General features: G+C 39.4%; 1 protein-coding gene across 1 annotated transcript in view; it reads right to left on the minus strand.

Moving 5' to 3' along the window:
* Positions 1-2411: 2411 nt before the first annotated feature.
* Positions 2412-26475, minus strand: part of LOC132331046 (vitellogenin-1-like) — a 70824-nt gene continuing 46760 nt past the window's right edge. The window contains exons 17-38 of the mRNA XM_059854006.1: positions 25716-25840; positions 25529-25630; positions 25325-25444; positions 24882-25071; positions 24700-24793; positions 24402-24587; positions 19330-19474; positions 17579-17798; positions 16534-16703; positions 14986-15897; positions 14847-14903; positions 13811-14017; positions 12596-12802; positions 11343-11485; positions 10684-10822; positions 9382-9517; positions 8508-8694; positions 8008-8105; positions 7335-7429; positions 7071-7230; positions 5724-5885; positions 2412-2718 (exon numbers count right to left, since the gene is read on the minus strand). Of these exons, the coding sequence (XP_059709989.1) occupies positions 2600-2718; positions 5724-5885; positions 7071-7230; positions 7335-7429; positions 8008-8105; positions 8508-8694; positions 9382-9517; positions 10684-10822; positions 11343-11485; positions 12596-12802; positions 13811-14017; positions 14847-14903; positions 14986-15897; positions 16534-16703; positions 17579-17798; positions 19330-19474; positions 24402-24587; positions 24700-24793; positions 24882-25071; positions 25325-25444; positions 25529-25630; positions 25716-25840 (3974 nt within the window). The 3' untranslated portion in view covers positions 2412-2599. The remainder of the gene's footprint in view (positions 2719-5723; positions 5886-7070; positions 7231-7334; positions 7430-8007; positions 8106-8507; positions 8695-9381; positions 9518-10683; positions 10823-11342; positions 11486-12595; positions 12803-13810; positions 14018-14846; positions 14904-14985; positions 15898-16533; positions 16704-17578; positions 17799-19329; positions 19475-24401; positions 24588-24699; positions 24794-24881; positions 25072-25324; positions 25445-25528; positions 25631-25715; positions 25841-26475) is intronic.

Here is a 26475-nt window from a genome sequence, read left to right on the forward strand (position 1 = left end):
GCAAGATTATATTACTTGGTTACTGCAGTAAAGTCCAGAATTCATTAATACATCCAATCAAGAAGCACTAGGAATGAAAAGTAGAATGCATAAAAGCTCAGCCTGTGCAGTACACATTTCAATACTCAGTTGGGTACATAGTTTTGGCTTGCTTTATAAGATAGGACAGGCATGATTTCCAAATGAGGTTTAGATCTGGACTGCAGCTATTCTCCCAGATGGGTTGGAAATGTCTGTGTGGTGCATTAGGAATTCCAGAAGGGCTTTTTCACACTTGTAAGGCTAATGTTCTTAATTCCTTTGGCAAAATGAGCTGGTTCTAAGTCTTGCTTTGCTGTGTACACTACCATCCTCAGGCTTTTCTAATGTTCATTACATTGTGATTTTACAGCTGCAGTGAAGCCTTTCAGGCAGTCAAAGGCATTCAGCTGTCTCAGCAAGAGGGCACTAAGGAACAGGAGCTGGACAGAAAGGAAAGCTGCCCCTTAGCAGTGGAGATGTGAGCTGTGTCCTGCCCACGCCCTGTGCAGAGCACAGAAAGGTCTGTGCCTGGGCTTTACCTGCTCCCCCTGGGCTGAGCCTGCACCCCAGCCCAGGCTGCAGTACTGGTGGGGTGATGGTGAGTGAATTCCCTGCCCCAGGAGCAGAATTTTTTCTCTTACTAATGGCTCTTTGCTGTTACTAAACCCCTGTTTTAGTAGTTGAGCATGAAACTTCATTTTTCTTCTCCCCCTACTAACTTTGTCTTATCTGAAGTGGTTGACTGGCAAAAGTTTCTCTTTTGTAAACAAGCGGATTAAAGAGAGAGGTGTTGGATTAAAGATGACAGTCTGATCCTATGAAAGTCAGTGTCAAATCTCCCATAAGCCATGGTGAAAACAATACCAGCAAGAAAAGAACTCTCCAGGTGGAAGACTAGTGTGATTTTAAGGGAAAGTGGAATGCAATATTCTTCATCTCCCCCTTGTCTGAGGCTGTTTTGCAGTCTAGCACTCCTGATGAGTTAGGAAAACACAGCTTTTGTACAAATTGTGAATGCTTTATTAAAAATAAAATCACAGGGCAAGGATTCATGTTACTGGTCTTAGTTTGGAGATCCATGCATGAATTAAAGCTGTTGAATAGAGCACAGGCTATTTGCATATATTCTCAAACACAATACACAGATGAATTAAGGCTGGGGGCGGAGAAAAAGGCAGGTAACTGCCTTTTGCCTTTTTAGGTTATCCCCAGGGGAGAGGCTTGGGTATGCATCAGGATCTGGCTTACTTCTGGAAGTAATGATGTTATGGTTGTACATGGAGAAAAACTGGCCCTTTTCTGAAAGTTGGTGGCAAGCTGCAACTTGAGAGAGAGTAAAAGGAGTACCTTCTTACATTACTCACGCTTCTGCTCTTGAAATAAAAGCACTGTGAAGTGTTATGCTGTAATTGTTCAACTATTTAGTCTTCAATCATCTTTCTGATAGATCAGTTTTTAGTTAGAAAGAAAAGTATTTTCTTTAATGACAGCTTCCTGCCAGGGTTTGGGTTCAGCTGTACCTTGCCCATGCTAAGGCTTCTCTTGGAAGAGTGCTGGCTGCTATTGACTGCTATGGAAAACATACCATGGTTCAGTGCACGGCTGATTTGTGACACAGGGTAAAGAGATATTGTGCCATTGCTTGGGGGTTTGAAGGTGCCTCCTATTCCTGGTCCCCTGGGGTGGGAGGGAATTACCTTTCTGCACAGTGAAAGCTAGCAGATTGACTCTTCACTGGTTAAACACAGTCTGACTGTCCTGCTTGTATTTTATTTTAGCTTTATGATGCTATTGATCTTACATATCTTTCTATATATTGCTTTCCGGAGTATTTGGAATGCTACTTGATGTATTATTGTTCCCAGAAGTTTTTGAAGCCATCATTTTCATAAATATACAATAGGAGATGGTAAGGCAAAAAAAAGTTCCTATTCACACTTTTAGTTAGTTCATGAAGCAACAGCACATCCATTGAAATTTAAATGAAAATGGGGACTGTGTCACACACTATAGCTCTCTGGAAAGCTACAGTGGGAGTCTAGCAGTCCAATTCATTCCTTTGTAGAATGTACTAAGGCTAATGGTCTTGCTGGGAGTAAAATATATTTTTTTGCAGAACGGTTCCAGGAACAGACGTTGCTCTTTACCAGAAAACATAAAAGAAAACAAATGCTTACTGTGTCTTTAGTATGCTAAATATGAAATTCTTTGCACAATGGAATGTTAGCAGTAGCCGTAATCATGTTTTCCTTTCATCACCTAGTGAACATAATTTTAAGAGCGGACTGCTGTAATTATATCTCAGATAAAAGGGAGCAGAATTTCTGTATAATATTATAGTTGGCCTGATTGTTTTGTTGATAGGGAAAAATAAAGAGAGACCGCATGAATACTTATTTAATGAACATATTTATTAAGCAGTGCAGACTGTACATAATGCATTTGACTTTGCAGTAGACTTACTTTCTTCAAGCACCTTTCTTAATATTTTACTACAGCTATTATGTTCCCTCCTTATCTGTCCAGCTATTCAATTATTTGTGTAGTATGTCTATAGCACAATGCCAAAACGTTTAGCTTAACTACAGCTGCCAGTGCAGGTACAATCAATGTCAGCATCCACAGACTCCACAACATCCTCAAATGTAGATTTCTTATCGCTGCTTTTCTGCCATTCCAACAGGCTTACAGCAGTTTCTGTCAGAAGAGTGAAGCCATTGTTAACTAACATCAAGCAAATTAACACATTTCAAAGAAATACTGTTTTGATGGCTGTCAACTCCCTCATCAAGTAAAGAATGAAATCCTGCCCTCACAGCTGACATCTGACTGACTCATTGACTTGGAACAGGATTTTCACCCATGATATAATTACTGTAATGCTTCCCTAAAACCAAAATGAATTACATTTCATGAAGCACAAAGACAAAAGGCGGCTGTGAAAATGCTGGAGGTAGCCTCTGTCAGTGTAAGACCACCACGTACCAACCCACATCAGCAATCACTTCTGTTAGTGCTGCATAGCCCTGGGTATTTCTGCTGATGATTTGTCGAAGTTCATTTCTGAAGGGTAAGCCCTTTGGAGAATTTTCAGAGGTTCATAAACTTCTAATTAAAGTTTCCCATGTATTGTGAAATCTGGCAGAGCATTCTCAGTTGCAGTATTAACCTTACCACACTGCTTTATCAACAGCAGCTTGAATAAGCCATATTCCTTAATGCTGAAATAATCTAAATGGAATAATGATATTCATCCTCCCAATAAATATTCCTAGCTAGTTGGAGGTTTATCATTGCATTGGAAGAATATTAGGATATCCATTTAGATTAAGTTTGTATAATGAGAATGTGTAAAGCTTTCATAATTTTACTTCCATTTGTTTTATTCCTTAGTTGGACAGTACATTTATGACATGCCATCCCTCATCACAGGGAAATATGGACACTGCTGTATGAGTTCAGGTTGCATCAGTCACTTATCTTCTGAAAGGTTAACACTCTCCTTGGCTAAATTACTGTCCCACATTAAGAGCAGGTTTTGCATAATAAACTGGATAATAAATATTTCCCAGAAAGGTGCTGGAGATGCTTTTAAAAATGTATATTGTATTTTCAGGCTGTGAAATGAGAAATGCTGTAAAATGTCTGAATTCTGTTTTTTATATACATTATGTTTCTTACGCTTGACACACTGTGGGTCTGAGCACATTCTTATCCATGTAGGAAATGATTTCCTTGCAAACTGGATTGTGGGTGAGTAACTGATCCCCTTGTGGCATGTTTGAAATATAAACCAATATGTGGACTTGGAGTGATGCCTGCCTCAGTCAAGTTCCTAAGGCCACAGTCTTGATGATTTGAGGACAAAAGGAGAAATTATGCATTCTTGTACTTCATTTTATCCTTGCTCCATTGCAAGTGGGGTCCTTGACAGTGATGGGGTCCTTGAATTTTGAAACAGCAAACTATTGTGTCTGTATTCTCGTATAAAGAGTTGAGAAAAGTTCTTTGTCCTGTGCATGCATGTTCCTAGACTGAGAAAGGTGAAGATTTCTATTGCTTCTGCTGCTTCTCCAAGTCATTAGACAAAGAAAGAAAAAGAATAGTTTTTAAGTGCTGGCCTTGTATTCCTATTGATCTTTAGCCTAAGAAAAAGCAATCAATTTAGCAAGCTAAAGAATGATAAATGGAATCTTTTTCTTCCTCTCTTCCTCCTTTTCTGCTTCTTCTTCAGGGCAAATAAACAAACAAACATACAAATAAATAAATAAGGTCTTGATTAGAAGTATTGCAAGCAGACTCTCCAGTCTCTGATTCAGTAAATGAACAAGAGAAGCCTGCAGTTTCTCTGAAAGCAGCACTGGCTGCAACAACTAACATCTTTTTTTTCTGATTTTCCTCTTTTCTCAAACTGTTTTGTGAGAGAATGAGACAGCTTTATTATAGCCTAATATTCTAAGGCAGTGAGTGGTCTGGGGTTATGACACTTCAGAGATACGGACTTGGATACACAATAGAAATCTGTGAAACATGGATATAACAAGATTTTGGAAGGATTTTTGTAGAGGGTGGGTTTTTCTATTTATGAAAGAATGCATCCTATCTCATCTCAGGGAGCCATCAGAAAACTATTAACACTCTCTCTGTGCTACTTGTTGAATAGACTGTTGCAGATATTTGGCTATTGCAGAGAGATCCTCCCTGCTTTCCTGGGCTGATTCAGCACATTGCAGATATTAGCAACACAAGCAAAGTGCAGAGTTCTACACAGATGTTTAAGTTCAGACATAAAATACCCTGTCCTTTCCAGCACTGCTCAACACTGGGGTGCATTGGCTCCAGTGAAACTACACTGGATTATCTCAACTAACAATGGATTTGGCCAACAATGGTTAACAGAGAACAAACCACTTCAATAGATACTTCCTAATGGTAGGGTTCCCTGTAAGCTGTATAGATAATTAATTAAAAGACTTAGGAAAGAATGCACCAGAAATATCTGTGTGTTCCAGGTTGGATTCTCCTTTCATGATTACATAACTTCATTGTGAAACTGTATTAGACAGTGCCTCATATCCTGGTATAAATGAAATGAGAAAAAAAGCTTGTGGTTTTTTGTTTCTTCTTTTTTCTCTTTTTCTTCCCTCTTTTTTTTTTTTTTTAATCTGGGGTATGAGTATGTGTGTATAAAATACCTTAAAAACCAAACCATTTTCTGGAACAATCTAGAGAAACTTCCAGCAATGTGGTTTTGCTGATGAATTGCACAGTGGCATAGCATGGCAGTCTAACTACAGCACTCATGTCACACTACCTGACTGACTTTCAATTGCCTCGCCTGCCCTGGTCTACACAAAATTGCAGGCTGCAATGTACATGAAAGGACTCAGTGTTGCTTATCTCAACTTTATGGAGATCCTGAAGACATGACAAATTTTATTTTGTGATTTTATTGATCGCTGCTGCCCCTTTTACCTCCTCAAATGTTTTTCTCAGATGATGCTACCTGCCATCACCTAACCTAGCTTTTAGCTGGCCAGCACTGTCAGCAGTTATAGCAAATAGTAATGGGATTAAAAACAGCAGCTCAGAGAGGAGCCAGAGCAATACAGGTCTGTGCACGGCTGTGCTGTGCTTTGTTCTTTCGAGTGCTCTGACAGCTCCTGCAGTACGTGACACACAGAGGGAGAAAAATACTGTACCTTTTGGGAAGCAGTGGAAGCCAACCTTTACTGAAGCCTTTTCGACTGGAGTGCAGTCTTTCATACATTTCAGTACTGGGTCAACAGAGTAGCACGTAGATTCCTCTCCATCAATAGTGGGATTTCGATTCAGCTTCACATAACTGCGCTGCAGCTTGCACCCTAAGAGGAAAAGGAAAGGTAGTTAAAATTGTAGAAATAAATCCCAATCGATCCTTGCAAAAATAAAGGTCCATATTTTCTCTTCAGCTTTTATTAAAACACAGGTATCTGACAAACCATTTTCACAGTGGTGAGGTTATCAAGATAGGACAATAATAAGTTGAGGAAAGAGTCTGAAAGGGGAGCTATTTTTAAAATCTAATTTCACAATAGAACTCAAATGGAATCATGTATACTCAGTTTTTTTAGAACTACATAATACACAGAAAATAACCTCTCATGTCTGAAAGCTATTAAGAATAGATACTGAGAGCACAATGGCTACTTCATTGCATTAAGAAAAATGTCAACCGTAGTGAATGGATAAAAAAAGGGCAGCATTTATTTAATAGCAACAAGGATAATTTTTGTATTGGATGATTTTTATAATGCTGCAATTATCTCACTAGAAAGGTATAATGTAACTTAACAGGATCCCAGCTACGACTCTGTTTCCTGACACACACGTCAGTATAATTCTGCTGCCACTGAAGTCAAGGAGAAAGCAACCATTAACTTCAATAAAATTATTTCAGGTCCAACGTAAATGGAGACCTACCAAACAAAACTGTATTGATATTTTGGGAGTCTAACATTGTTTCTCCAGCTGCTTGTGAGATGACACTCTTTACTGTAAGAGTAGTTCTAAATATTTTCCTGAGATTGCACTCTCACATGGTGCAGAACAAAAAAGGAATTTTATTTGCACTTTGGAAATTTACATGAGGGTAGGATCTGACACTGTATTCACAGTCTGCACCTTGTGTGGTGAAATTAAGTCTGCAGACAACAGCTGAAACTGTTTTGATACAATGGTGAAAATCACACTTTTTTTTTTTTTTTTCCAGGAGCAAGATTAGGGCTGATTTTGCCTCTCAAGAAAAAAAGCTACTCAGTGTAAGGAAAAAAGCCCAATTATTTAACATTGAATTGCACATGAGACAAAGACTTTTGCTGGAGAATATATTCTCTATATTCACAAGCAGTGCTTTAAACAGTCAGTGGTTAATAAAATGGGTACACATGGCTATTGAAATTTCTAAGTAAAAGGTATCCACTGCTTTAAAAAAACATTTTCTTGCTCTTGGCAGGGGAAAAGTGAAATCATAATCTATCCAAGCATAGAGTTTTTCCAGATCCACTCACCCCCAGAGCAGGATTCTTCGAGCAATACCCATGAATGAACAAACGCAGAACAGCTGTGTGCCAGCCTATGGTTTGGCATGAGGAGCTCATTTTCCTTTTCTCTGTCATTATTACCACAAACTCCACAGGTCTTTCCTCTCATCCACGAAGCAACCGTAACCTGCAAAGCAGCACATCTTTGTAGTGGGTGCTGAAGTGTTGGTCTGTCACACTGGCAAGCAGTAGGCAGAAAGGAAGCAGTAACCTTGAGAGTAAGTGCAGTACCTTAAGATTTACACCATCAAAAGTCACCTGCTTCAGCCCGAGTTCTGGAACTTCCACAGCAACTGTGTTTTCATTTTTATAAATTTTGACATTGCCTGTAAAAAAGATGGTGAATCATACAGTGATCATCTTAAATTAACAGAGAAACTGTAACACAAAACTCACCACGATGCATTTTCCTTCACAATGATCATTTTGCTGCTACAGTTAAATATGTATATTTAAGTGGAGAGGAAAAACAAAAATAGAAGAAATAATATATTTTCAAAAATATTCCACTGCTGTTACCTATACTTGGAACTGACTTCTGTATCTAGTGTGCTAAATTTTGAGATGATAATGACAGTGGTGGTGCTCCAGCTAAATGTCTGAACTAAAGCATCCCTCTGTGACTATAACATGAACTTTTTTCTGAACAACCACCAAGCTGGGTATATTATAAGAAAGGGCTTTATTCACCTGTCATTTATGCTGGAGGAGTAGAAATAGGAGTGTATATACTATAAGAAACATGAACATAAGTCACTACAAAACTTAAGAAAGTAGTCTTTAGTTTTCTCTTTGAATTAATTCTATTGGTGTTTTCTGTACACTGAGATCTTCCTGTGAAATGTATCAAACCTTGACATTTGGTTCCAAGGTCAGTCCTGGGAAACTGGGTTTCACAGCTTACCTTTTTCATACTCAGAACCTCCACTGTGTGATAGAACTTGTTCTTCATTACATGCCACAAGGAGAGATGAATTTGAGGCGGGACAGATTGTGATGTTCCTTCAAAAAAAGCAAAAATAAAAGATAATAAATTAGCGGTTAATTTAAAATATGAAAAGTATAGATATTTTTGACTATCTGAATTTGAATGAATGAACAAGCAGTTTTCTTTCCAAATTGCAAAATTCATTGGGACTGTGGGCTTTAATATTCAACCTTTAAAGAAAAGACAGCATGGGGAATTAGGGAGCAAGCTATCAGATATTGGTGGCTGTGGAATTCAAGACAAGAGCAACTACACCACAGAGCCTCAGACAAGGATTCCTTCTGGAAATTCTATCTTTCCCCATATGTCTTATTAAAAACCAGTTTCATCTAAAAACTAGATATCTCTTACTCCCAGGGTAACTCCCTGAGAAACTTCGTACATAATTTCTAAGCCTCAGTATAAATCACACTTACGCTGATGTTGTATTTATGTGAACCTCTCTTGAGAAAGATTGAGGATCAACCTTCCTTGTAGTAATGATGAACTTTGGGTATTCAGTACAGTCTTGTACCACCACCAGGTTGCAGCTTTTATTGAAAGAATATGAATGGCTCACACGATCAAATGTTTTGAAATCTCTCTCCCTGATTTCACACGTGGCTGCAAAACAAAATCACAAAAGAAATGGCAGATGTGACCACTGTATGTGTTGCTGTGAAGTACTGAAAGACACCTCTATGAGATTGAACTACCCAGCAAACAGGAAGAAAACTTCACCTCCTTGGCAGAAGCCAGTGTCCGTAAGGACATGAGAACACTACAAAATAACTACCTGCTGTAGATTTTACCAGTATTGATTTTGATTGGGTGCCAAACACAAAATTCAAGCTAACAGGGATGAAAATGTACAAAATTCTTGAGAAACTGGATGCCATAACAAACTGTGATAAAAACACCCCATTTCTCACAGGAGTGCTAGGAGAGACTTATGTGGCTCCTTTTTGAATAAAATAAACTGAACAGAAAATATGTGGACTCTCTTGTGCCCATCACCTGATGCCTCAATGCAGAGCTGGCACCTTCTCAGGAGGGGCAAAGACAACCTCTAGTCCTTGAAGGCAGGAGGGATTCCCAAACTCTGAGTGTTTACAGCAGTTTGAAGCCTCCTCATTCACCTGCCAAAAAACCTGCTTCTCTGTGAGGGAACGACCTGCTGGAAGCAGGGCTACAGATGCATGCTATGCTTCCCTGTAAGACCATTAGAAGGAAAGGCAAGGCCCAGCCATGGCAGAGTATGGATCCACACACATCGCTTATTCATGAGACAAACATATAAGTAACATTTACATTGATCTTCTTGTGCTATTTGTGAAGCTATTTCAGGAAATAAATTCCAGGCAGTGATATCTCGAGTCTCGTAAGCTGGAGATGGGCCTAAGGGCAGAGTGAATGGCAATCGGGATCCCTGACAATAAAATGTTACCTGAAAAAGCAGAAAGGAAAATACATTAAGATAAATTGAACCATATGCTCAAGATATGACTGCAAAAAACCCCCACTCTTATCTTGGAAAAAAACCCCTTGAAGATGCATTTCTGCAATTGCAGTTGTGTTAGTCTCAGCAGAACGAACGTACCCTAACCTTCAGCTCTTGTGAGAAATCATCATAATCTCTTCTAGCCATACTTGACTTTTTGAGAAATTGTTAAGAACATTGAAAAGTAACTGATAGAGATGAGCTTAAGTGATAGTTGAGTGACTTCTTAAAAAATAAGTTAACAAGTTGAGTAACTGAGATGATGGATGTGTTTGGAAAAATGAATCTCATCCATTAGGGGCTGAAAACTGGCATGTTCAGCATTGGGGTAAGATCCTTCACTGTAGCTACAAATTATATTTGCCAAGAGAATCAAATGAATGCCTAATGCACTGACTTCCTCATGATCACATATTAAAGATCCTGCAGTACTGAAGCATTGTGGTGGGTTAAAGGCACACAAGTTTCTGTGTATGAAAAGCTAGCTTTTATTAATTTGCCAGAGATCCACAGGTGAAATTATTCAAAGAGGTGCATAGGAATTTGGTGGATGAGGACCAATTAATTAGTGGGACTCTGCAGCCCAGGCCTGTGCAGGCTCCTGTGAGAGGGTGACTGCTCCAGTTTGGTCAGAGCAGAGTTGCATGTGTGGCTTGCTCAGAGCAGTCACATCCAGCGTGGTTACTGCAGATGTGGGGCTGGAGTGCCAACACACACAGGTGCTGTTTGTGGCTGCAGCAGAGTGCAAATTGTTCTCAAGGCTCCCTCCATCTGAGACCCTCGTTCAAGAACTAGTCAAACTGGGTAAAAATGCATGAAGGTGTGAGTGCAGAGCAGTCATACTTGAGACAATTTGGCCTCACTGCTGTTCTCAGAATGCAAATAAAGTATTGGACTACAGAGCCTGATTTTCAACTTCTGCACTGGGCCAAAGCAGCACAAAATCGAGGGAGCTGTTGTATGTATTTGAACACCCACCTCATATAGTCAGGTATATAGGAAATTCTCTAAAAGGGAATGTTTTGCTTTTTGTTTCTTTAGGTTAATTATCAAAACGTTCTAAGTTGAAAATCATTCAACGTAAGGAAAATGAAAATAAAAATGTAATGTACCTCAGGAGCTTTAATTACTGTATCAATTGTTCGTGGAGATGTTGCAGCTGCTCTTACTACAAATTCATGAGATGGATTTCTCTGGTGTACTTCTGAGAAGCCCAACAGGAGTGCTGCACCAGGAATGTATTGCATGAACCTAGAGATAAACAAGGTGTTACAAACTCAGGTGCATGAACAAAAGCACACACGGGATGGTGAGGACTACTGGCACTGGCAGATCCAAAAACTTAGGAAAAAATTGAAGAACTGAAAAGCTGAGGAAATATTACTTTGGTTCAAATTAAAAGGTTTATTTTATTGAGAAGAAACACTGGTTTTATTTTGCCTATTTAAAATGGTTATTTTTTGAGACTGAATAGAAGAATATTTTAAAACAAAAAGGCATTTTGAACTGAAATAGAAAATAATTTAATATGGAAAATGAAATCAAGCATACTTTTTAAATATTTGGAGGCTAACATTTAATACAAAACTTGTGGAAAAACTAGAACACACTCATAAAATACTTGTGTACCACTGAATTTGTGGTTACCATCCAAGCACTGCCCAGACAAGTATGTTTGGGTTGAAAAATTTCATTCAATTCTTTCAGTGTTTTAAACAAGCCAAGTAGGGTAAAAAAGTAAAATAAAAATAGGAAATAAAGAATTACATACGCTGTGCTTGTCTTTTTAATCCAGGATGGAAGCTTTCCCCATTGCACCTTCAGCTGTGCAGCTGGCTTCCTTGCCAGTTGTCCTGTGGTAGCCACTGCTTCTATCCTGTAATCCTGGCACTCCTTGCCCCATCTCAGTCTGGCCTTTGTAAACAGGGAAACAGTCACCCAAAGTTCAGAAAAGAATCCCAGAATGAATCTTCAACATTTAAAAATGCAAAATTTTCTTTCACCAATTTTTGCATTGATCCTTCATATTTACAATTTTTAAACAGGCTCACAGAGAAATTTTGACTTGTTCATGCAAAAGTTGAGGCATAGTAGGAAAAAAGTTTTCTGGTCTGTGCAGAACTACATACACATGTTCCTGTCTCAAAGCAGACACTGAAACATGTTGAGATTTCCTTAGATGTGGTAACTTCTTAATCAATATGTGTTTTCTCCTAGAAGAGGACTGGACTATAATTTCTCTTTGCCTTTTCCAAGACTTCCTGATTTGAACCCACCCCACTGAATATCATGCTGAAATTGTTAATGGCAGCTGCAAAAAGCAGAGGTTTATAAATTGTTGCACAAGCAATTGTTCCAAAAAGCTCATGGGAAGCACAGCACAGGGATATGCAAAAAAAGTAAGGATCTTTTCCTTCATTTATGATGCTCTTTTTGGCATCAATCTGTTAGCCAACTTTGCTTTTTCCATCTTTTCATATAAATCCTAAGAAATACAATGAAAATATATTTGAGTTATGAGTCTTTTGAAATCACAGAACAGTCTGACTTGGAAGGGACCGAGAAGGATCATCCAACCCCGTCCAGAAAGAGTTCAGCTCCTGAGTGAGTGGCCCATACAGAGATCAAATCCAGTGTTATCAACACCATGCTCTAAACAGCTGAGCTAAACTTGGGGTCAATAAATTATATACAGAGACCTAGGCAGATTCCCAGACAAGAAAACTCATAGTAGAACAGATATTAAATAGTGATGAAGTCAATTTTTCAATTTTTTTAATGCTTCTACTGGTTATATTTTGATTTATCTTGAAAATCAATATTTTTTGCCAGAGTTTGAAGTGTGTATTTTTTTTTTTCTATTTTCTATTTTAATGGTGAAATATTTTCTGAAACTTCCCAGACTTTATAAAACATTTCAAAAGATGTATGCCTCTCCTGTTTAATACTCTTAATCAGCAGATTCTCTGTGCCTGCTCTGGGCTTTGTGAATGTCCCTCTGTGCAAAGCTGCCTGGGCACTTACCTGTGCTTTCAGAGGCAGTATCACAGCATCAGCACACGCTTTCCAATTGGTTTCAGCCAGCTGAACCACAACTAGTTGCACATCAACTTTGGCAGCATCAGAACGAACATATGCTGTGGCTTGATAACCTTGATTTCTGCTGTCACTCCTGACTGCCTGAGCCACGATGGTGATGCCAGGTGGAATCACGTCTCCCAGGAAGTTGCGCTGAAAAAGAGCCCCCGACCATCTGTGTTTAAGGATTCCTGTGTACTCACCAGAGAGCCTGCAGTCCAGCTAGTGTGCACTGATAGCAGGCAGCAGCCCTTGTCCTTCATCACTCTAGTTTGCAGTACATATTTCTGTGTCCAGAATAGTTAAGGATGAATTTAGTTGGAAACTTAATTATTCAAAATTGTAATTATTTTGATGAGGCATCCAAGATGCTTCCAAGATATCTTTGTGCATACAGCAAGGTTTTGTTCATTATGGTAATGTTTCAAATAGTTGCCCACAATGTGTTCTAGAGACATTCAGAGTAATATACACATTCACAACATATTTTACTACACTACAGTTTCCTCAAGCCAATCAAATATTTTGAAATCCTGCTTAGCAGCAGAATTCCCCATGACATTGCCTGCATTTGCAGAGCTATTTGTTCTATTATTATGTAGATACCTTTATGCAGTGCAGTTATAGAATACTGTGTGCATAATAAAGGTAAAGGCAATCTGTGCTTAATGGGCCTTCACATTTACCAATCAGTAACGTCCATGGAAAGTCTGATTTTAGTTATACTCTGCATGCACTAATGACCTCCAGTCTACATTTAAAAGTAATTAGGCAGACTTATTTATTTCTTCCTCATTTTTACCTAAAGCAACTGATTTTGTATTCTGGGCTTTCACAGGAAAAAGAAAATTATTTCCTCTTTAACTCACAGCCACATTCCCTTCAACATGTATAATTTCCAAATCCAGGCTTTTCCATACTGCAAATACCTTCAGAAATGAAGGAAAAGAAACAGACAAACCTGAGCACAAGGGGATTTGAAAAAATAAAAAAAGAGTTTTTTTGCGGGGGGAAATATCTCAATGAACTTTGGCTTTCAGTTTACAGACTTTACTTTTTGTGTCCCTCCTGAGCCTAATGCCTGGCTAGTGCCATCACATCTTAGCCCCTGCTCAGCAACCAGCTAAGCCTGGCTGCTCTGGGTACCACACAGGGTTGTACCTCACGTGTCTGGCTGGAGCCATGGCTGTGGTTGTGGATGCTGACTCTTTTCCTCCTCCTGGAGTTGTGGCTAGAATTTTCTCCATGGTGGTGGTGGTGGCTGCTGCTGCTGCTGCTGCCACTGCTGCTGCTGCTATTTCTGTGGCTGCTTCCCAGCTCAGAAGAAGATGATGATGATGAGCTGCATGATCCTTTATGATCTGGATGCTATGAAATAAAAATAGGTTAAAAATCTAGGAGGTAGCCTCTAGTTTTACTGTGTAAATATCAAAATCAGAGCTATAAGCCTCCCTTTATAGGTAACAGACTTGGACATATCTAGAGTGTTATTTTTATTTCCATATACAGACATGAACTATGTTGGGTTGGAATGTGCCTTGTATCCACCTTGACATCTCTGCTGAAAAAAAGACTGCATGGATACTGATTGCAAATAACAACACCACACTCTTTGGGTTTAATGCTAGGGAAAATTAAAAGTGGCATTTCATAAGTGGTCAAATACATCCATATCCAGAAAAGGAAAGATAATACAATTTTATGAATAACACTATAAATCATCTTCCTTTTCATATGCAGGATATATAATAGCTGTACAGGAAACACCTACAAAAGCCACTCCATTATCACCATTCTAATATATGCTAAAAATTCCTGTGCCATAATGTGTGCTGAACCTGGTTTCTGAAAAAATCTGTGTAATGATTTTGCCATGGCTGCCTAAGGACTGTGAACATAACTATTCCCATTGGAAGGTCCCACTGTTTTGTCATTCCCCCATGGTCTTTGTTAACCTAGTTTTGGCTGCATTTGTGTGTCCTGACCCAAATTAGAGAATTGCAAGTGCTGCAACACCAAAAGGATGAAGTGTAATAGCTAATTAGTAATAAATCTGCTTTTTTTGTTCATTATAAATATTGATATTGGGGTTTATGGAGAGGTTAATGGAAATGGCCCAAATAAAGCCCTTCAGTAACAGGTTTGATCACATCAACTGCAGCTACCATGGCAATGTGCACTTGAATTAGGCACCTACCCAATGGATGTGAGCAGACTTGAAACGGAGACTGTATACTTTTGGAAGGTGATATTCCTGCAAAATTCAAAAAGAAGTTATTACCTACAGGTCAGTCAAGATCACCTCCCAGCAGAAGTCAAAGTATTAGACATCTTACCCATTCTGTGGAAATGTGACTATTGCCACTGTGAGCTTGGGACTTGCCACGGTTCATCTCAGCTCCTTGGTCAGATTTGCTGTGCCAACGGGAAGCACCAGTGCTTTCACTGCTGCTGCTGCTGCTGCTACTCTGTGTTTTAGGCTTCTGCTCATGGACACTTCTCTCTCCTTCAGCAGCGCTGGCAAGTGGAAATGATGTGGTCTTGGACTGCTTCTTAGCCTTATGCTTTATACCAGATGCCTTGCTACTGCTGCTGCTACCTGCACTGCCTCTGGTACTGCCTTTGCTGCTGCTACTGCTGCTTCTGCTGCTCTGGCTGCTGATACCACTGCTTCTGCTGCTCCTACTGCTGCTGCTACTCCTACTACTACTACTGCTGCTTTTGCTACTCCTACTACTACTACTGCTGCTTTTGCTACTGCTGCTCTTGCTGCTACTACTGCTGCTCTTACTGCTACTACTGCTGCTCTTGCTGCTACTACTGCTGCTGCTCTTGCTGCTACTACTGCTGCTCTTGCTGCTACTACTGCTGCTGCTCTTACTACTACTACTACTACTACTACTGCTGCTCTTGCTGCTACCACTGCTGCTCTTGCTGCTACCACTGCTGCTACTCTTACTACTACTACTGCTGCTGCTCTTACTGCTACTACTACCGCTGCTACTGCTATCACTACTACTGCTGCTTTTGCTGCTGCTGCTACCACTACTGCTGCTGCTGCCACTGCCCCCAAATGGGTAGAACTTTTTTGCTTTGTCTTTGGACTGCCCTGCTTTCAGATTTATCTGGGCGCCTCCCTGTGATGCTCTATCATCAGAGTCGCTGCTGGAGGGGCTGCTCGTTGCACTCTCAGCACTTCCACTGGCGCTGCTGGCACTGGATGATGAGCTCCTGTATTTTCTTGTCCCCTAGTCAAGGGTAACATTGAAAAAAAAAATATTTTTCTGTGTTCCTGCAGAATGGCATAAGTAAAATCAGATGCAGACATCTCTGAATCTCTGCTGCCTTAGAAGACAAGGTGTATGCTTGATAACATCTGTGCAACACATCACAATAATTCAAAGGCAATTTCATAATAATGTGTTAAACCCACACCTAAAGCAGAACACCCCAAACACTTTTGTGATAAAGAGCGTGCAGCAGTTGTTGGCCACACAATGACATGTAACTGGTATCAGTAATGACAATGCTGTAGCTGTCACTGTCTCAGGGCAGGTTGTGTAGTTGGTGTCAGAGTGTTTTGCTGCAGTTGCAGTAGCTGTAAATAACAGACTACTTTTTGGCCAAACAACAGCTATTTTATCTCTTACAAGAGATTTTCAGAAAAGCATGCAAAACCAACCTGCTCCTTCTAATGTCTTTCACTTGCAGAAAGGATGAGTGCAAACAAAAGACCTGCCGAAAGACTTGTGTATCCAAAAGTCTGTCTTTATTTTCCACTTTGGCATAACATCTAAACAAAGGAAGCTACTTAGTAGAAGGAATAAAAATAAGCTTTGTGTAATGTCTCCCACAAATTCAGAAGTGGAATTTCGCAGCAGTACCTGATCATCAGTGTCAGCAAGGATTTTCTTCACTTTTTTAATTGCTTCTTTTCTGGAAGATGCTTGTGCCTCTGGATCTTCAAATGTTACTAGACGTACCATTTTTGCAGGAGCTTGGTCTCCTGCTTGAATTGTGACTTGTATTTTTTCAATAGGTGCCTCAGTGGAAACTGAAATTGCATGACAATTGGTATTATTGTTACTATTAGCAACCAAATGAGAGAATAAGCCAATTTCACCATAATTTATTTAGCCATTTTCTCTCAAATATAAATGTTCAGTGATTATTATCAGTATTGAGCAATTTTGTTAAAATTTTTCTCTAATAGCTAAAGCACTTAATGGCAAACAAATTTTAAAATATTACCATGATACTGGATTCTTTTCAAGTCAATAAACAGAATGATCAGCAGATTTAAGCCAAGTGAATTGGATTGTTTAAAGAGATAAACCATGGGTTAGAGAATTAAATGTCAGACAGGAATTGAGGCTTAACTCTTGAATGCAAAGAATGGCCCAATGGTTAGGCCATTAGTTTGATACTTAGGAGACCTAGATTCAGTGGCCTGCTGTGCTTTTATTTCTTATGATCATGGATTAAGACATTAAGGACTAGATCCTGGCAGGGTTAATCCATAATTCCCTTTTAGAGTCTGGGTTTTAGAATGTAGCTACAGGACACTGCATCAGATCTGTTGCCCATGTCCAATTGCTTCGTGCTTGCATCCCAAATCCAATGATTCAGGATGCATCAGACACACTCTGCAGGCACAGATCAGCTCTGCTTGACGCTGGCTACGCTGAGTGACATTGCTGGGAGAGCTGGGAAATTGCTGCTCAGGCGGCTGGGGGAGAAATGGATTCCTGCTGTGAGCATAGACTGTTGCCAATACTGGCTGGCCTGGCTCTTCTAATTGTAGATTTAGTGGTACTTAAGATGCAAAAAATATATATGCACATATACATCTGTATCCATCTATATGTATGTGTGCGTATGTACACACCTCCACCCACTATTTTCCCTTTTGTGCCCACTTGTATTTACCTGGCTTGAAGCTGATCCTCAGGGCATGCTCTCCAACCAGGTAATAAAGAGGCAAGTTTTTGATGAATGCTGCGTGCACGCTTCTCTTCTCAATGCACACTTGAACTCCAAACGTACTCGCATTGAAGCACACGGACTGAACAAATGGCTCTTTTTGGGAAGAGGAGCGTCCAGAAGAAAAGGGATTTCCAGATGAAACATCCTCTGCAGACTGTCTGCCCTATTAGATAGCACACACGTCAAGTGAAGTCAGGCAAAAAGGAGAGTAATTGCCTGCATGTTATGCATCATATTTTGGTAACAGTACCTGTACTCTGCAGGGGGAATTAACCAGTTTATTTTAGATACAAAGGCAGTGACATAGAACAACTTGGTTTTTAAGTGGAAAAAATTATCATTTGAATGGGTTGATTAGACTACCTACTGTAAAAAGAGCTTCAGGTTGTAAGAATGGGAAATGATACCACAAATTAAATCTAAATATTAAATTTTGTTTTCCTGGAATATTAGACAGTATTAACAGGTTCTTGATAAAACTGAGTGTGCTTTAGACCGACTGCAGCTTTTCCATTTGATTTTTGACATGTCAGAAAACAGAACTTTCAACTATGCCCACAAAAATTCTGACTGAGCTGAGGTTTAACATGAATGTGACACTATATCAATTAAATGGTCAAAACATATAATGTATTAGAAATTTCCACTAAAAACTATGTCATTTACATGTAATAAGCAATCCTTAGAGAAGAACAAATTAAAATTAATTAAAATTGGAATCAAATCCATGAAATGAAAACTATGATTTCCTGAAGCAATGAAGCAAATACCTAAAGACACAATAATCACAAGATTTTGTTTCACATATAATTCATGTTTGCAATTAGTTTTTTTATGCAGTTTATCATGTCTCACAAGATTCCAGCCTTGCATGAACCCTACCAAAAACCTGGAATTTCTAGTGACACTGAGAAATGCTCCACTCAGTGCCATTTTACAGTTGCTGTTCATTTAAGAATAACTGTGGAGTGCCCAGTGTTCAGGAAGGGCAGCACAGCTGCACAAAGCAGAAGAAAGCTTGTTCCAGGATATTGGGAACTGCTCTCACTGATAGCACGTTTGTCTATTGACATCTCCATAGGAAAGTGCTGTTCTTGTCCTCTGTTCATCTCTTCTTTTATCTGAAAACCCTTCAGAGTTGCAGGATAACAATGCAACCAGAACAGGACAGCATATTCCTGCCTCTGTCAGTCTGAATGAATTGTCACAGCGACGCCTTCACAGCACTGCCCAGCTTAGAAAGCCTGTCCTGGCTTTTAAGGAAACCTGGCTCAGGAAGTCATGACACAAACTGCACTCCATCTTCGAATCAGGATGCTTACAAGCATTAAATTTGGCTCTATAAGTCGAGCAGTGGAGCATCTTGTGGAACACCTGTGACTGCCCCAGGAATGTGACGCTGCCATAATGGTTGCGAAGTATTTTAAAGATTGTGGGCCTGTAGATGGCAGTGCAAAATTAATTACCAAAGAAAATGCTTTTGCTTTAACTAAGTGTTGCAAGCTTGATGTATTACACTCCAGATTTTAAAATAATGTTACTATAGGGCTATTTGTGTTATTAGATTGAACCTGACTTATTTGAGTGAAGCAGCATTGGTCAGAGATGAATTGTACTCTTCCCCATAGAGAAAAGTAATGGTTCCCTACTGTTTAAAAGCCCAAAAAAGAATAGTCAGACACTACATCATTTACCCCAATGTTATCAGTCTCGCCTGATGCAGAATCGGAATTGAAGGACGTCTTCATTATATCAGGCACTGCTTCAGGTAAAAGAACTGGAGTCATCTTACTAGCAGCCAAATCCCCAATATTTCGTGTAACAGCAAATGTCTTAGACCTGCAGAATAAACATTAGAGGAAACCTGTATTGATAAAGCACTGCTGAGGAACAGACTGGAATAATGCCTTGTAGCTGCACTCAGCAACAAGTATCATTCATTGCAAATTGCTTTACAGATATTTACAGCATCCTTCCTATTGTGTTTTCAAGGACTGCTAAGAGTCAATAAAGACAATCTCAGGGGTAGATAGCCCAGTTAGAATTTTAGAATCATGTGTACAGGTTAAAAACCGTACAGTTGATTTGATCTTCATACTCTAATGCCATGAAAAACAGCATGTTTAGAAGGCTGGCTGTGGATTACATTATTAAATTTTTGAGTCTCCTATTTTGAGCTCCTGGACTTTTAAATTTTTAAATTCATCTTCTGTGTGTTCCCTGCAGTAGCCTTAGTTCTAACTTCTTTTGACATTGTATTTAGAAAAATACTGCCATAACGTCAAAAAACAGCTGGGGTCTGGTGGCTACTGAATGTTGTTTTCCTGTGCAATTTTTATTAGAGCAGAATTGAAGAAAGCAGTGTGAAATCCTGAAACTAAGTGTCTCCAGCTTGATTTAAATTCACTAATACTCATGGCTTGGCCATGACTTGGCAAGAGGTCAAGAGAGTTGAGCAGGAAGGTTAAGAGCCCATTTATGTAAATCTGTTCAGTACATTGTTTCCAGTGTTGTGAATTCTAAGTGTATTAGTCAGGATCCTAGGTAAGTGATAGAAGGTGCAGCATCAGACTGAGGCTCTCATGGCAAAATATCCTGAACCCCTGGCTTCATACCCCACATTCTTCATGGAACTTACAGTGCTGCGAACTCTGAATTTTGTTTTGGGTCAGAGCAACATCTCAAATGCTGGAACGCTTTTGAGAGACAAAAACCTACTTCCCTCAGCTATTAACACCGTGCTAGCTCTGCCTTATTAGCCGTTTATCAGCTAACATCCCTCTCAAAATTCCCCATGTGCTCCTTCTCAAGGATGAAGCTGATCTCTTTGCCCTAGGGCTTTTGTGATCTGCCAGTGGAGGTGGCCGCTGTGACAGTGAATGGAGATGGTCTCAGAATGGTCTCTATTTTAATACAGTCCACACTGTACTAGCCTGAGCAATTCCAATCTAACCTATTTGAAAGATGAATTTGTATTCATTTGATAGCCCTCTCTTCCTCTTGAAGGCTCCTACCGTGCTGTGTGCAATGTAAAGCACACAATTGCTCTTCATGTGGAACACCTCAATAAAACGTGTGTCACCTGTGGGCTTTGTTTTCTTTTCCATCTCTCTCTTTTTTTAGATAAGGACATGACAGCAACGCTCCACGCTGGGTGATAGGAGAACCTTGAAGAATGGAATCTGAAATAAAATATTCTCCCTAACAAGCTGAGGGGATAAAAGAAAATACAAATCAACTTGCATTTCAGATAGCTCATCTGGGTAAAGAGACAAAAAGGGAAATGGTTTTATTTTAATCCCATTCAATAATTCAAATGACCACTGAACTGCAGGCTGGATCTCCAAGCAGAAAGCCCTGGGGTTTCTTTTCCAATTTTTTAAGTATTTTTATGCCAATAGTCTACTCCTGCCACCTAATGAAAGCGAAGGATCGATTCCTCCCTGTTGAGCACAGAGAGCAGACAAATGTAGCTGCATCACAGGTGACACATGTCAGTGTCTGCAGAATCACACGGCACAGTAAAAATAGGCTACAAGAGCCAGCTCTGGTGCTTTAACAAGAAAAAACAGTCACAAAGAAGGCCTAAAGCTATGGTATGAAAGAATCTGTTCTCTCTGATCCCACACAAGGGAGAAAAAATAAAAAGGAGATTTTCCAATATGTATTAGTGCATTTTTTTTTTTGGATGAGAGATAAAGCTATGCTATAATATAAGCCAAACTCACTGCATAGGTAGGGGACAAGCAACTCAGCTGTGTTGGACACACTGATGTTTCAGAGACTGTGGCCTTACATATGTCCCTAGCATGGGGACAGGAGAGCTTAAATGTTTGTTGAAAACAAAAAACAATCAACAAAAAACTATTTTTCCAGGTTTTGAAACACAGTGTGACATCACATGTAAATAAATGAGCAGTGCTCCCCAAACACTCCTTGCTGCCTCAACAAGACCACAGCACATGCTGCCACTTCTGCATTTTCTGCTATACATGGTGTAGCCATGTTGGACAAAGAGATTTCTAATCACCTGGCTCATCTTACAAATAAGAGGCCTCTGTGAAGCAATTTCTGCTTATTCCACAGCTAAAATAAGCAAAAAACCTTATGATACAAGCTCTATTCATGATTATGTGTATACTTCAGTAGGCTGTCATTATGACTATTTGGTATATTAGCAAAGTGCATTCCCTGGCAGCTCTCCATATTTATACTTTAATCACAGAGCTCTAATTTCCCCTGAAATTTATTTGATTTTTACTTCTTGTAATTTTTGTTTAAAAGTATGTTGAAGTAGCCATCTGTAGTATACTAAATAATTATGTTAAAAGAGCCTTAAAAATAACTATTATTTTAATTAAATTTTGATAGGATTGAATTGAAACACATGCTATATATTCTCTCCATAGTATGATTAATTATTGTGCTCTGATTTTTGCTATAGAGAGAGTTGAGCCCATAATGTGCTGATTTGTCTTGGGAATGCAACTTCTCTATTACCAAAGTTTTTTTTTTTTTTCTTTCTTCTCTTCTTTCAGCCTGTGATTACTAACCTGAATTTCTCATTGGCTTTTGAAAATTTATATAAGTCCCACTGCTGTGACAGGTTAAAACCTTTATGGTGTGTAGGATATAAATGAACCTAAAGCTATTGAAAATTGTTTGCTTCCCGTGTCTGAATGTGAGAGATGATGGGGAAAATAGTACCACATCCTGTCTAACTTTAATGCCATGGGATTGTAGAAAGTAACCTTCTGACCATCAAGACAGTGCCCAATATGAAAATATTTTGAACAGAGCTTACAAACACATGAAAGATCAATAGCTTTCTAGAACTATTTCTTTAAATGGCGTATTTAAAGCTAACAAGGGAAGGTGTCACTATATTTCTAAAACATTGACTTCAGTTGGATTTTTATTATTTGGTAGATCTATGTAAAAGGAAGAAAAAGACTATGTTGAATAAAATTTTTAAACTCAGTCTATATAGCTATATATAGATATATCTATATATTTATATATCTATATATCTATCTGCGTTCTCTCTACCGTGCCTGCTTGTTTCTCTTCATATCTCTGAGATTTTACTTTGCTTGGTCTTTGACCTCCTCAGTGATGTGGTTCAATGTTACATTCTCTAGTTATTGCTTTGCCTTCACTTGCACTCATTGCTGTTTCATTGCTCCGTGTGGTTTCCACTGGCCATTTGTTTTGTAACAGTGAATGGGAATGCTTTTTGGAGAGAAATTAATGGTGCTAGAAGTCATCTAGTGAGTATTAGCTTTCTCATATACTTGGCATTATGGAGCTATTTCCAAGTGACTACTTCACTTTATAAATGGTAATGCTGCAGGGTCTAGAGCAGGGCTTGTGCTGGAACTCATGGGCTTCTCTGCTGTAATATCTTGTTTCTGATACTGACTTGCTTTCTGCTTAATGGCAATGCATTTAACCCTTTTTGTGTCTCATTTGATCTCCCCTTAAGTCAAAGGAGGAGAATATTTTTTATCTATTTGCAGGGAGGATCCTTCTGCTATTATTTCACTCTGCTTGAGGCTCTAAACTCCCTATCAGTATTCAATATTCTCATTTCAGTTCAGTGTGCTTATTGAGTTCATTAATATCTGCCTCACTCTCTCTAACAGTAGGAACTAGTGAGAGTTGTTGCCTGCTATCCCTGACGACCTTAGGAGCAGACTGTCTGGCCTCCATAAGAAACTGAACCAAAAACCCATGCAGCTAACTTTTCATCTCTGAAACGCGGAGACCCTCCCTACCTCTGCATGGAGAAAACCTTATTACAACCACACTTGATGGAGTGGAGGAATTGTCTTAGGGAGGAGGATGAGATGTCAAATGCATATCAAATGGTCTGTGACTGTTGAAGGACAAGGGAAAATAATGATTAGCCTAACTGGTGGCTAAATGGAGGAGACCTGCAGAGCATCTCTGGGCCAGCAGCCATGAATGCTAATTGCAGCTGGATCAAGCAACTGATCTCTTTTGTTAGGGCTGTATTCCTAGAGCAGAAACTTGTTAACATTTCAGTGGTTTGTATAATCGCCGACTTCTGTTGTCAGTGAAGCTTTTTCCTTTGTGACGAATTTTCAGCTTCTCTTTCTCAGTTTTTTTTTCATGTGTGTGCGTGAGAAGGTTTTCTAAGTTTGGTCTACTGCTTTGATTCCTTGGACGTATTCTTTCTGTTTCCTCCTGCTCTTTGCATTTGTATTTCCATCTGTTTTCATTTGTTTGGCATCTGGCTACAACAGTTTTCCAGAGTGTATTGTAATTGCATGCACTGATAATAAATCAAGGAGACCTAACAGGTAAGAAAACCAAATGGCAGCCACAGGGGAACAAGCTAAAAACATAAGAAACACCAAACCATCTATGCTTCAAGGCATCTAATGCAAATATAGATGGGTTAACTGTTCTAACTGATAAGATTCTTCTGGCTTATATCTTACTTAGTATTTCCAGTTCAAATATTTGTATCAAGATAGAGATTTTGTGTAATTTGTGTTTCAGATAGCTTGTGGATCTCAACAACTGAGATATAGTCCAAAGGAGGATTTTCAGGTGAAGACCACAGAAAGTAACAAATATTTTCAAGCAAAGCGTTAGTGCATGTCACTTCATTTAAAATAGACATTAACTACACCAATCACCACCACTTATCCAAGCTGTAAATCAGAGACAAGATTCCTAAGTGTATTTGGGTGACTCTGCTTTGCTGCATAGTAAGATACCAAGTGCTCTGTCTTACCTGATGGTAACCACGTTAGTCTCATCTTTACATGGCGGAATTTCAATTTTGATATTTTTTTCCCTCAGCTGGATAGTGGCAACAACATTCACAGGTACATGAGCATTCATTTTGGTGCGTGCTTCCAGCCCAGCCTGGACTGTGTGTGTGTTAATTCCCATTACAAAGGTCACCTCCTTGGCCATGCTGAAAAGGTAGAAGGAGGATATAATTATGTTCATGCAGCAATCAGCTGTTGAATATTTGTGGTCTTTGTCTCTTGAAAATATTATTCTTTTATTTTATACTAAATGCTTACCTTAGACTTGTTTTGGATCTCAGCTTAATGTTGGCATTTAGTAACTCAGTCAATCTGATATCAGACTTGGGAGAAGGTGTAATCTGTGCTTGAACTATTAAAAAGAAAGAAAGGAAACAGTTAAGAATGTCCTCCAGCCCTAGCAAGAATGTTTGTATTGCTAAAGCAATGAGATATGTTACCATTTCCTGCCACTTTTGTGATAGAAGAGTAATAGAAGCTGGTCTCTGCCGGGAAGCCAGTGCAGGTGGGCACAATGCGGCGGATCTCAGAGGACAGGAGAGCTTTGGTCCACTGCCTCCCTACACCACTTTGAAGGCTACTGATTATTCTCCTTAGTGAAGGGATTTTTTCATCAGATCCATACCATGCCTGCAATTACAGAGTTCAACATGTCTAAATAAGCAGAACTTGAATATCATGATCCGTGTCATTAACTATGCCTCAGGGGAAATTCTGCCAGCAATGATTATAAATAATCCTGATCAAAGCTTGACCTTATTTGCCTTGATTAATACTAGAGACAAAAAACCCAACCATGAATTTATAAAAGGGAGAGAATGTATGTAAGTAACAATATTTTAGAGCTTTTGATGCCCGGGGAGTGGTGCTTTAAAAATGATACCTGCAGTGCATTTTGGATGGTGTTTTTATCAAGTCCACCAAAAAACAGCTCTTGGCCAAACATCTTCAAGTAGCCTGATGCAAAAGGTTTGTCACTGGAGAATGCCTTCCAGTCAGAGAGCTGTGTGAGAAGATGAAAAAAACCTGATTCTTCATTACATCTGAGAAAGCAATATCAGAGATTTTCTTTTCCCCCAGAATTTACCGTTTTCAGGATTTTCTTGAAGTTGTAGTCAGTCTCCCAGTCCCTGTCAGGAGCGTAACCTTTGGCAAACAGCTCCTGCAGTCCTTCAGCTGCTATTCCTACCTGTGGGAAGAAGTAAAGTGCAGGTGCCAGTGGAGGATGGTTGTAAGAAGGGATTAGAGGGCAAACTGTGGGTAGACGCAATTACCTCCAAGGGATCAGCCACTCTTCCAAGGAAATGTGCCTGTAGCTGGGACATTGCTATAGTTGGAATTAAGCTACCTGCATCATTTAGTACCAAATATTTAGCTGCCAGCCCGCTCATAAGGAACTCTGCAGAGAAATAGGCAGTAAGACACAGCACGGTTAGTTTTTAGGTCAGAGTATGCAGATTGTATCATTTACTAATTTAATAGTTAACTTAGCTATAAAACTGGTGTTCTAAAACAGTTATAAACAGAATATTCTGAATTTTTAAAGTAATAATGGGCAGAGCTACAAGCTCACTGGTCACTGCATGCTGGTTATGCCATTTTCCCAGTTGCTTTTTGCTATATCATAGAATCAGTATGATTTGGGTTGAAAGCAACCACAAGGATCATTCAGTTCCAAACTCCTGCCATGGGCACATCCACCCTCCTCCAGCAGACCAGTTTGCTCAAATCTGCATCCAACCTGGCTTTGAATACTTCCAGAACTGGGCCATCCTCCTTCTCTGGGGAAGCTGTGCCAGTGTCTCATCACCCTCACAACAAAGAATTTCTTTGTGATATCTAATGTAAACCGATTCCCTTTCAGTTTGAATACATTCCCCCTTATGCTCTCCAGGTCTCTTGCATGCTCCCTTCAGGTGCTGGAAGGCCACAATTAGGTCACTCCAGAGCCACCTCCTTTCCAGACTGAACAGTCCCAATTCTCTTAGCCTTTCCACATAGGAAAGGTGTCCAATCCATCTGATCATCTTGCTG

The sequence above is a fragment of the Haemorhous mexicanus genome, chromosome 9, assembly GCF_027477595.1.
Source record: "Haemorhous mexicanus isolate bHaeMex1 chromosome 9, bHaeMex1.pri, whole genome shotgun sequence".
Classification (NCBI taxonomy): Eukaryota; Metazoa; Chordata; class Aves; order Passeriformes; family Fringillidae; genus Haemorhous; species Haemorhous mexicanus.